At 49.0% G+C, this 12,098-nt stretch overlaps 1 protein-coding gene across 3 annotated transcripts in view; it reads right to left on the reverse strand.

Annotated features, from left to right (window-relative positions):
• Window positions 1-6,534: 6,534 nt before the first annotated feature.
• The window catches only part of RTN4R (reticulon 4 receptor), an 82,129-nt gene continuing 76,565 nt past the window's right edge, over window positions 6,535-12,098 (reverse strand). For 2 of the 3 annotated variants that reach the window (XM_075012618.1, XM_075012619.1), the window contains one exon: window positions 6,535-8,680. In XM_075012618.1, the coding sequence (XP_074868719.1) occupies window positions 7,251-8,680 (1,430 nt within the window). In that variant the 3' untranslated portion in view covers window positions 6,535-7,250. Of the gene's footprint in view, window positions 8,681-11,915; window positions 12,082-12,098 lie in introns of all 3 variants that reach the window. The other variant, XM_075012621.1, reaches the window with a different exon arrangement.

The raw sequence follows: 12,098 nt of genomic DNA on the forward strand, positions 1-12,098 counted from the left end.
TTTGCTATTTTTAAGCATGCGACCCATTAATTTCATTTGGTGACCCCCTAGTCCTTATGTGAAGGAAACAAACACTGTAGGGTCTCAGCATTCGCAAGGGTTCTGTGTTTAGAATCCTCACAAATGTTGATTTCTTGCGAATAAAGGGGGTGCTCAGGGCCCTGTGGGGAGTGGAGGCTGCTGGCACTCCCACCCGGGGCCCCAGGGAAAGTGGCGGCTGCCAGCACGCCTGCCCAGGGCCCCAGGGAAGCAGCTGCTCAGCCACTCGTGAATAACTGAATTCACGAACATTAAGTCCGTGAATTGTGAGACCCTACCGTAAAGTCCAGCCCCTACCCTCAGGGCAGGACCAAACACCATCCCAGTCTTTTTAATTGTTCCTCAGCTGGCACCCATTCCAAACTCCTAATCATTGTTCTTGCCCTTTTCTGAACCTCTTCCTGTGCCAAGGGCTGAGGGACAGGCCAAGGGCAGTCAGCCCTTAACACAGTTCAGAGCACAGCACTCCGCCCACCACCCCTCTCTCCTTGTCAGTGGGCCTGCTGCTGCATCAGGAGAATGGGTTGAAAACATAATAAATGAGAGAGTTATAAAAAACCGGATGCTTATAGCACAATAAGGACAAACAGGCACGGATTCTGCAATGGAAATCACCCTTCTCCAGTCTGAGAATTATCGGGGAGTGTTCGAAACTCATGGGAAAAGTAGGCTTTTGGATGTTGGCCCTGTACAAAGTCCCTCACAAGAGCCAAGCATGGATCTGAAGTGGTGAAAGGAAAATTTCTGGTGGAGTTCAGACTGGTTGAGAGAACAAAAATTAGGAGGAGGCAGAAATGCTCAGTTTCCTCACGTATGGAAGGCAGCAGCAGTGCATCTAGGTCCCTATTAGGGTCAAATTTTAACTGATCTATTAGGCCTAGTGCAGCCTAGGAAAAATGTCCTCCTTCCAGTCATGTTCGTCCAATAGGGCTAGCTCAGGGATGGGCAGAATATGGCCCACGGACCATGTCTGGCACACCAAGCCACTTGATCCAACCCGCAGACACAGCGTCTTCCCCCCTCACTCCCCAGCATGACACTCAGAAAGGCGGCCTTGGGGCCCTGTTTGTCTTTGTGCAGTTGTGAACCCAGCGGGGTAGGGGTAGGGGGCAAGGCATCAAGTGCTGCACCCACCCCCAGCACTATCCTATTGGCTGGTTTCAGGCCAATTGGAACTTCTCTTGCCTCAGGCTCGCGGACATACACGGCTGGCCTGGCAGGCAGTCTGCTGCGAACTCAGCTGTTCTGCTGGCCAGAAGTCACCAGATAAATCTCCCAGACAGATCCAGACTCTGGCACCCTAGACCCGCCTTCCCCCCAATCTCTTGCCCTTCCCCACCTCCAAATTATCTGAAGGAGCAGTTGCGTCGTGTAGACGCTTGTGAAGTTATATCTGAATTGAGGCTGTTCCTCTGAAATAACTTTGCTGTGTAGACACACCCATCCTGAGTGAAATTAACCAAATGGCTCATATATCAAAATGACACTAGGCTCAGGTTATTGTGGATAAGTTTGGGCATGAAGGGCGGCCCTACTGCTCCAGTGAAGTCAGCCCAAATATACAGTTTAGTCCCATTTGTGATCCCTCCCGTGGCTGGTTTAAGAATAACTGAGCACCTCCACTCGGGGAAGTTGGAATCTACGTTGGATGGGGAGACGGTTTCAGGAGTTAATAAGCAGCTAGCACAACGGAAGTGAACAAACGCAGCTGAGGATCTTGTTCAGTTTAAACATTGACTGCCCAAAGCCATGCAGAACATTTAGAGCTGGCATCTTGAAGTCAATGTGAAACTTATGTAAATGTCTGAGATAACAGAGTGGTGAGTGAGTTGATGATCCGCTATTGCTGCATCTTGTTCTGTGTTCAGAAGCAATCGTTAATTGTTGTGCATGAAGGAACTGTGCCTTGCAGGTATTCTAGCCTTAATTCTGCGGGGTGGAAGGTGGGAGGATGAACACAGCTAATGAACTAGTAAAAGTGATTGATTCCTGTCTGGGCGTCAGGCTGTTGAACGGCTGTTTGTTAAGAAACAACAAAATGTCAGCAGGATTTGTAAGCAGTTGTAACCATTATATACGGCGCTTTGCCTAAAAATCAGAGACGGTAACTTGCCAGGCCTGCTGCTCTGCATGTGTGTTCATACCACCACTGGCTCTTTTTGACATTTCTGCAAACAGCTTATAAATATTCCATGGGAGAGGCCGCTCCTGCTGCTGCTGTTCTTGGTGTGTGAATGGAAATACCAGGCAGCAAACGCAGAGGCGCGCTGGCCTTACTTAACAAGTGGTGGACAAATCAGAGTAATTGGCCAGGATATTTTGGAGGCTTTGTTCCAGTGAAAGCAAAGAATGCTCCCACAGCCTGAATTTCCCCTCAGCGCAGTGCAGAGCGCAACGTCTGCTTCCTTTTACGAATGGGAGAATAGAGATGGAGTCAAGGGACACGTCCAAGGTCACACATTCTGGGCGTGCCAGAGCTGGGACTGGAAATGAGGAACACCAGACTGCCTGGCTTGTACGGCATCCGCCAGGCCTTGCTGCCCTTCCTTACAAAGGCCCAAATGTTCAGGCAATCACCGAAAGCTAATCCCTCTTCTCCGACCCGCGGGCGGGGGGGGCAAGGAACATTTTTACGACTCAGGCGCTGGCCTGACTCTCAGGAGACCTGCATGAAGTTCTTGGCTCTGCTGTACATTTCCTTGCTCACCTTGAGGACAGACTTTTGCACCTTCTTGTAGGGGCACTACCTGTTGGAGTGCCACGCCAGGGTGCTGTGCTCAGGGGCTGGATGGGCGTGTGGCTGGTAAGCCCTTCTGAGTGTTCTACCCTCAAGCACTGCTGCCGGCAGCTGGAGCTGGAATGCTCACTCTCTCTCTCTCTCACACACACACGCTTTCCCTGTTTTGAAAGTCCCACTATTGGGCTAATTTGGTGGTCTCCACGCAAGCTGCAAGCTCAAGAGTTACACTGAGCCATCACCTCCATGCTGCTCCCAAAGCTGCTCTCAGCCCACTCCACTGCAGGCCATGGGCTGAGCTTAAAACCTGACCGAATATTTCCTGGAGCCCCAGGGCTGGGGACATCAGCCAGACAGAGGCACCAGGGTTGCGGGTCAGCCAGTCTCGGGGCTTTCGCCTCTTGGAGTTGGAACTTTACTGGAGTAACCTTAATATTCAGGGGGCTCAGAAGGGGGCTCAGGTTTGGCCCAACATAAGGACACAAGGCAGTCCTGAGGTTTGGGTGTGGATCTGAGAGTGGCCTTCACAGGCTGGAGCGTGTTCTGAGCTCGCTTGTTGTTGGTATGTTCTTGCTCTAGTATGACAACTGTTTGGCTGTGAAAACCCCCTGCTTGTTATCCAGTGTGACCTCCTGCGTCTCACAGGACACCCGCCCAGCCCTATGCCAAACGCAGCAATCAGCATTAGACCAAAGTTCTGCATGCCAGCACTGGCCTCGTTATAGACTCATTATGGGTCTTTCCTCTATGAGCGTCCTAGCTATCGTCTGTCCTATGCATTTTCATTTCATCCGCCTCCAAAGCTCGCTGTGATTTTTTTTCTGGCCCTCTAATGTTAAGGATTCATCTATGGGAGCTGATTCTAAACCCATGAAGTTTAGTTAGTAAGATTTTAATAAGTCTGCAAGTTTCACCACCATATGGGAGGACAGATTTTACAGCAGTGTTAAATATTCAGCATTTACTTGGGAGGGCAAGAGTTCTGTCTCTCCAGCTCAGCTTTAGGGGTGCAAAATTATGTCTGGCTTTTGCTATTCTGGCTTAAATGTCTCTGTCTGTTCCACCAGGTTTTGCCTGCGGTGCTGTCAGCATATGTGAAGTGTCAGGACTCTTTTGTGTCTGTCCCAGAAGAAGTGAAGAAACAGATCGACAGAACCAGGTGGGTACCCAGCAATCACCTATTGCAGTACAGACCCAACAAAGAAAGCAACAGAATGCCACTGGTCACTAGCTGAAGCCCTCAGTTAACACCTCTCCAACATATCATCAAGGATCTACAACTTACCATGATCCTTTGCTCTCAGAGACCTTGGGACTCTCTTACAGATATCCACCCCAACCTGAAACATATATTCACCGTGAACCACACCCACCCCTCAACAGAAACACTAACTCAGGAACCAATCTTTGCAACAAACTCCATTGTCAACTCTGTCCACACATGTACTCTAACGACACCATCTTAGACCTAACCACATCAGCCATATCATCAAAGGCTTGTTCACCTGCACATCTACTACCATGATAAGTTTCCACAATGTGCCAGCAACGTCCCTTTGCCATGTACATTGGACAATCAAACTGTCTCTATGCAACTGAATAAATGGACACAAATCAGACATCAAGAACAGTAACATACAAAAACAAGTGTGAGAACATTTTAACCTCTCTGGACATACAGTTACAGACTTGAAAGTTGCCATCCTCAAGCAAAAAAACTAAAACAAAAACTGTGAAACTGCTGAGCTGTAGTTTACATGCAAATTTGAAACATCAAAATGGCTGGGGCTACACTGCCCCTCCCTTTTGGAAGGGGCATATAAATGCAGCTGAATAGAAATGCAACTGAAGCGGCATTTATATATCTTGTGCCACATTTGAATACTCAGACAGGCTCTCAATTCCACAAGAGCTGATTTCGAAAGCCAAAACAGCCGTGTAGATTGGGCTCATTTGAAAGGCAATGCTGCTTTTGAAAACACCCTTCTTCCTAATTTTTTTCAGAAAAAAGGGTGCTTTCGAAAGTGGGGTTAACTTTCGAATGAACCCCATCTACATGGTTGTTCTGGCTTTTGAAATCAGCTCTTCCAGAATCAAGCTACTGTGCCAGTATGCAAATGAGATGCAAAATTTTTAAATCTGAGCCTCATTTGCATTTCTGATTGGCTGCATTTGCCCTTTCTGAAAGGGTGGGGCAGTGTAGCTGCAGACAATGGGTCTGAATAGGGACTGGGAATGGATCTCTCATTGCAGTAATTTTCCTCTTTAGGTATCACCCTGCTTGAATAAGCTTTGATGTAATCCTCCCATCTCTGTATCCCTACCACCTGCATCTTTTCTTTCCCTTTCTGCATCTGATGGAGCAAGCTGCAACTCATAAAAGCTTAGTCCATAATAAAGTTGTTAATCTTTAAGGTGCCATCAAACAAGGCTACCACTCTGACACCTGTCATCATGCAGGGGAAATCTAGCCCTTTCATAGGGAAAAGCAATCCACTTCCTAATAATTCCATCCCCCCCAGCGCTGGAACAACCTGGGATTCAAGGAGACGGGTCATGCAGGTAGATCTCCTTGATATCTATCCATTGCTTGACCATACAGCCATGTCGAGGAGCAGCCTGCCTGGTGATATGGCTCCTGGTTAACAAACCCAAAGGTGAACACAGCATGGCTGTGGAAACCCTTCCTGAGTAGCAGCAGATGCAAGTCTTAATCCCAGGGCTGGAATCAGTTATTTGCACAGGCCTAAAGAAAAATGCTCCCCTGTGGCTACTCAGGACTGCTTCATCACCATTCCTGCACCAAAGGCTCTGGAACACTTGGCTTGAGGGGGGTCGGGTTTCTTTTTCCATCTATTGAGAGCATCTTGAAATATTCATGAATGTTGGGGGAAGGTTCAGAACAGGTGGGAAGAGAAACTAGAGCATAAACACAGAATGTTTCATGAAAGGAAATCCTTTGCTGGTGCCAACTAAAGAATGTAGCAATGTGCAAAGTATGTCTAATTTACCGTCATCCCATTAAATGTTGAGCCCTACCTCACAGTCCTTAGAGTTAAATGGGAATAGACTCAGAGAGCCACAGAACACTAGAACTCGAAGGGACATCAAGAGGTCATCGAGTCCAGTCCCCTGCTCTCATGGCAGGACCAAGCACCAGCTAGAGCATCCCAGACAGATGTCTGTCTAACCTGCTCTTAAATATCGCCAGTGATGGTGATTCCACAACCTCCCTCAACAATTTATTCTGGTGTTTAACCACCCTGACAGATAGGAAGTTTTTCCTAATGTCCAACCTAATCCTCCCTTGCTGCAGTCTAAGCCCATTGCTCCTTGTCCTGTCCTCAGAGGCCAAGGAGAACAATTTTTCTCCCTCCTCCTTGTAACACTCTTTTAGGTGCTTGAAAACCGCTATCATGTCCCCTCTCAATCTTCTCATTGCTAAACTAAATGAGCCCAGTTCTTTCAGTCTTCCCTCAGAGCTCATGTTCTCTAGACCTTTAATCACTCTCGTTGCTCTTCTCTGGACCTTCTCCAATTTCTCCACATCCCTTTTGCAATGTGGCCCTCAGAACTGGACACTATACTCCAATTAAGGCCTAATCAGAACAGAGTAAAGCAGAAGAAAGATTTCTTGTGTCTTGCTCACAACACTCCTGTTAATACATCCCAGAATCATGTTTGCTTTTTTTGTAACAGCGTCACACTGTTGACTCATATTTAGCTTGTGGTCCACTATGACCCCTAGGGTACCTTTCAGCAGTACTCTATCCTAGACAGTCTCTTTCCATTCGGTACATGTCATAGCTGTTCCCCTTTGGTTTTCCAAGCTTTTCAGTTAACTAGCACGCTTCAACTCCTGCAGATGATGACAGCTTAGGAAAAAAAATCTTTATTTTATAATTTTTGTATACTTGTACACAAGTAAAATAAAATGCATATCTATATATACTGCAATCTTAGTGAATGGAAAGACAGCATTCTTTAACAAATGCTGCCCCATAAACATGGCGTGATGGAAATGAACACTGTAAAACTGCAATATTCATAAACATAGGAGTAAAGTAGCATCAAATGCATCACCTCTGCAAATGGGAACTTGCAACGCCATTCCATATGAGTTCAAGTTACAAACAAATTTTGAACATTCTTTCAGGAGCATTTTCTCACATACTCTTTTGTTTTGTTTTTTGTTGTGTGTGTATGTAAATTCTATTTCTTTACCATCTGCTGTAGTAATAGCTGCTATGTGAGTAAGTGCAGTTCCAAAGACCAAAGGTATAACTCACAGATTCCAGGACAAATAAATTATATACATCTTGGTTTTGTCTATTTTTTATAAAGGCATCCAGTTAACTTTTGTGTAACAAAGCTTTCTCGGGGCATATAGCAGTTTGCTTCTCTCTTGCAACATTTATGGAGGTCAGCAAAACTCTGGTATTAAAGTGTCATCGACCAAGGGAAGGAGTTGCTTTTAGTAGAGCCACAGTAAGCTCCACACCAAGATGGGAAGCATAGGACTTAGGCTTGGCTGCGACGTGGAGCTGTTTCCTTGCTGGGTGAGGCGGCACTGGGCCTTTGACTTGTTTTTTTTAGAGCATCCCTGCCTCTTTCTGGTTGGGACTGTGGAGGGTTCAATGGGAGCTAGGAATTCTGGTTTCAACTTGGTCAATGGAGGGTCTACAAGGCTGGGGAAAGTCCCGAAAGGGGAGTCGTTTATCTGCTTGTTGCTCCCATTTTTGGAAGGGTCCGTTTCAATGTACTTGGTTTTGGACATGTTCTCCTTATCTTTGAAAGGGTTGTTGGGGGACGGCCGGCTGCTGTGTGACGATGGACCCGCTTTGCCCTTGGCTTCATAAATAAAAGATTTATCCATTTCCGGCTGGCAGCATTTCCGGGAGCTGTCATGGGAATTTAGAGGGGAATCGGTGGTTGGCAGTCTGCCAGATCTGGTCTTAGTACTAAAAACACTTGTTCTTATCTGATTGGAAGAGTCAACACACCCTTCCAGGTCGCTGCTCTGCAGTCTTTTGAGGTCTCTCCCTGCCAAGTTAGCAGGCAGATGGCACTCCAGCTCCGATGAAGACCCTTTAAACTGTCTAAACCAATTCCAGAGAGACTGAGCCTGACAGTCACAGATCCACTGGTTGCCATTTAAACGCAGGTATTGGAGGGACACCAAGGGAGCCATTGTTTCTCCCGTGAGCACTGTCAAGTTGTTATTGAACAGATACAAGGTCATCACTTTCCCAAGGTCATGAAAAGACCTGCGGTGAACCAGACTGACTCTGTTCTGGTGCAACAGGAGTCGATCCAGATTGATCAATCCACGAAAGACGTTCTCTGACAAGCTCTTAATTTTATTACCATGCAAAAACAGGTAGGTGAGATTTGCAAGATCTAGGAAAGTGTCATCCATCAGGTTCTGGAGGTTATTATCCTGAAGATAGAGATACTGCAAGGAGAACAAGCCTCGGAAAAGCCCCGTGGAGAGCTCCAGGAGCCCACAGCGATCGAGGTGTAAGGTGTGAAGGTGAACAAGACCCCGGAAAGTTGTGGGATTGATGTACTTCAAGTTCACATTGTCACTGAGGTCTAACTCCTCCAGTTTGTTGAGCCCAGAAAATGCCCCGGACTCGATGAGGCTGATGTTGTTGGAATGGATCCACAGGATGGTCATGTTGCGGCAGGAGCTGAAGCTGGTGGACTTCACCAGAGTTATCTTGTTGTTGTGCAGGAAAATGCGCTGGGTCTGTATGGGGATCTCAGTGGGGATTACCATCAGACCCTGCTGCTGACAACTTATTGTGATCTTGGGTTCACTATAGCATACGCACGCCCCGGGGCAAGACTCCACTTCTGACTGGATGTTCAACCAAAGCACCAAAATCAGCAGTTTGCTTCCTAAAGGACAATAAAAATAGAAAGTAAATTAGAGCAAGTTACTGGACAGAACTTTTTCTCCGTGATTCATGCATTCAGCTGAAATTCACCTTTGCAAGTGCATTGAATTAACCACGCGGTATCCGCAAACAACATGCGCCAGGGGAGACAAACGATTACAATAAAGAATTAAAATGGTTCCTCCACTCAACACAATAGTTAAAATCAATGCATGTTTGGAGAGAGTGTCTGAACCCTGCATCAGTCTTTCACACTTGGGAGGCCTGAGAGTAAGGTCACAAATGGCAGTCAGTGTTCTTGCAGTTCATGCCGACTGTGGTACAGCATTGTGTGTTGTGCAGGGCAAGTGGTGTGTTTGAGGCTTTTATTCCCTGAGTTAGGTTGCATGTACTGTCCTGCAGTACCCCAAAGTGGGTGCCTCAGTTTTCCTAGGCACAGCATCAGGGCATAGTGGTGAGGGGAGTTTTGGTGTGATGACTTCTAACGTGTGGGCCAGGGCCTCCCTGCTCTTTGTAGCCTAAGCAACCAGGTGACACCTTTCTTCCCCGGGAAACAGACCAATGGAGGGAGGAGGGGGCCTGGCTGGTTTGCATGGGAGCTGGACAGCTGGGAGGTGGTTAGTCTCATCAGGCTGGAGAGGGACAAAGGAAAGCCAGGCCCCAGCTCAGGGCCCCCTTGGATCTCCCTCCTCCCCAAAATGGACAGTACTGACGGCTCCTGGTCTCTGAGCTGGCAGGTCTATGCCTCGCTGTGTCCCTGTCAACTAATAAATCTTCTCATTTCCCTGCTGAATGAGAGTCACGTCTGCCAGCAGATGGGAGGCAGGGCCTGGGGACCCCCACACTCCATGACAGAGGGAGACTGTGAGCAAATGTCCTAATACACAGGCAGCCTTTACCTTACTCCCCGGGGGCATTCCTTTCCAGCTCCAGCCATCGCACCAGTGAGCACAATTTGCACTAGTGCCCCCCGGCACTACACTACAGCCCTCTACTGACGTACCTACATTGCCCAAGGCTGCGATACGCCCATGACTGAGCACCATAGTGGTGCCCATGTAGACAGCGCTATGCAGGTGGGATAGGGCTAGCTTGGCTGCAGCGCTGTACTGGCAGACCAGACCTCGGGGAAACGCCTCCTCAGAAGTGGCGCAGTAGACAGTACAGCAGGCCAGGCATTGTGCTATGTGGTGCCAGTGCTACCCATTTAGTTCCTTGTAGTCTGGCGCACTGCCCTCATGGCTGGCCTCTTACCCCAGCCCCCTGCAAGGAGGTTCTAGAGCCCATCCTCCAACAGCAGCAGGAATGAAGCACCTCTTGAAGAGCCTCTCGCTTAACTCTCTCTCTGCACTGGCCTCTTGGTCGTGCATGACATGATCGCTTCTGGCTCTCTGAAGAGCTGACCAGCCAAGCGTATTCACGTCGAGAGACTGGGGCTTTGGGTTCATTTCTGCCTCTTCTACTCCTGCTCCTTTTGCCAGTCAAATGCTATGTGATCTCGTAGCCTGGCCCTCCTTTTTCCCTGAGGAAATCTCTGCAGTCCCTCTGAAAGAGGCATGGCTTAGGCTCCCCAGAGGTGGTGCCGTGCCACGGAGGTTGTGCCCAGCCAGATTAAAGGGCACCTGGGAGTTTGCATCATGGAGGGAATCTCATTTGTGCATAGAACCTCAGCCCTGCTTAGTCCTGCAAGCTGCGGAGGTCCAGACCATCGAATGGGCGTCATGTGCCTGAATATCTCTGAAGATGCGGACTTTCTGTGCTCATTGAAATGGTGGGCACTAGGAGCAGCTGGCCATCACAGGATTGGGCCCCAAAAACGAATTGGCAAAAAGGTTGCACTGAAGAGCCAAAAGACACTTTTGGGGGCCCTGGCACCTGGCACCTGGACCATGGCCATGCTCCCAGCCCAAGGCCCTGCCCTGCTCAGCACTTTCATGGAATCATAGAATCCTAGGGCTGGAAGAGGCCTCAGGAGGTCACTGAGTCCAGTCCCTTGCCCAAAGCAGGGCCAACCCCTACTAAATCATCCCAGCCAGGGCTTTGTCAAACTGGGACTTAAAAACCTTTAGGGATGAAGAATCCATCACCTCTCTAGGTAACACATTCCACTGCGTCACCACCTCCTGGTGACATAGTTCTTCTTAATATCCAACCTAGACCTCCCCCACCACAAGTTGAGACCATTGCTCCTAGTTCTGCCATCTGTCACCACTGAGAACAGCCTCTCTACACACTCTCTAGAACCTCCCTTCAGGTAATTAAAAGCTGCTACCAAATTCTACCCCCCCCTACACACTTCTCTTCTGTTGATTGAATAAGTCCAAATCCCTCAGCCTCTCCTCATAAGTCTTGTGCTCCAGCCCCCGAATCATTTTTGTTGCCCTCTGCTGCACCCGCTCCAATACATCCACATCCTTTCTGTAACGGGGGCCCAGAACTGGGCACAGTCTTCCAGATGTGGCCTCACCAGCGTTGAATAAAGAGGAATAACTCTGCCCCCCTTCAACCCGCTGCCATCCCAAGGCCCTGACTACTGCTCAGAGGGGGATGAGGACCAAGGGGAGTGAGCAGGTGGCTAGTGGGTAGAGTGGAGCAAGCAGTGGGCGGGGCTTTGGGGGAAGAGGCAGAGTGGGCGGGGCCTCAGGGCAGCGTGCAGGCACACCCCGGGGTGGGTGGGACCTTCAGCATGTGGGCCCCATGTCATTGTACGCCCAGTCCTGGGTGCGTGCCTGGTTGTGAAACAGGACACACTCGTGACAGATCTGGTGTGTTCTCTCCTGGAACCCAGACACCCCCAGGGAGACACTGAGGTGCACCACTGCTACAGTGAGAGATGCCGCCTACCCAGGTCACATGGCCCCAGTGGGAACTGCAGGCTGAGAGCAAGGCCAGGTTTACACTAGACCTTAAAGTCAATTGCAGATATGCGCCATGCTAGCGATGGGTGTTGCATAGTTACAATCAACTTATCGGCAATGGGCTTACTTGGCTGTCCTTCCCGAGGGAGTTCGAGGGGAGAAACTCTCCCATCAATCTCCCTTGCTCCTTGCAAGAGGGAGGAGTGTGGTGATCGACTGTCGACCCCAGCGAGCTTAATTCCATGTGTCCCCAGTAGGCGCAAGAAGTTGAACTCCAGAAGATCGACCCATCCCGACCCAGGACATATTGCAACATTCAGAAGTGCACGCTGAGATCAAGCCTCGGAAACCGGGGAGGGCATTTAAACAGGGCTTTACATGCACTTAGCAGCTGTGTGATTAGGTTGTCCCTGTAGCTGCGCCGCTGACCCAGTCATGGTCTCGTCACAGCAGCAGCTCATGGCCGTCTGTGAAACTCCCTGTGCCTTTCAGAACCCAGGACTGTCCAACACACGTGTCTGTCCTCCCCAACTCATCTCAGCATCTGGAGCGAAAGGAACA

Source organism: Carettochelys insculpta, chromosome 18 (genome assembly GCF_033958435.1).
Source record: "Carettochelys insculpta isolate YL-2023 chromosome 18, ASM3395843v1, whole genome shotgun sequence".
Classification (NCBI taxonomy): Eukaryota; Metazoa; Chordata; order Testudines; family Carettochelyidae; genus Carettochelys; species Carettochelys insculpta.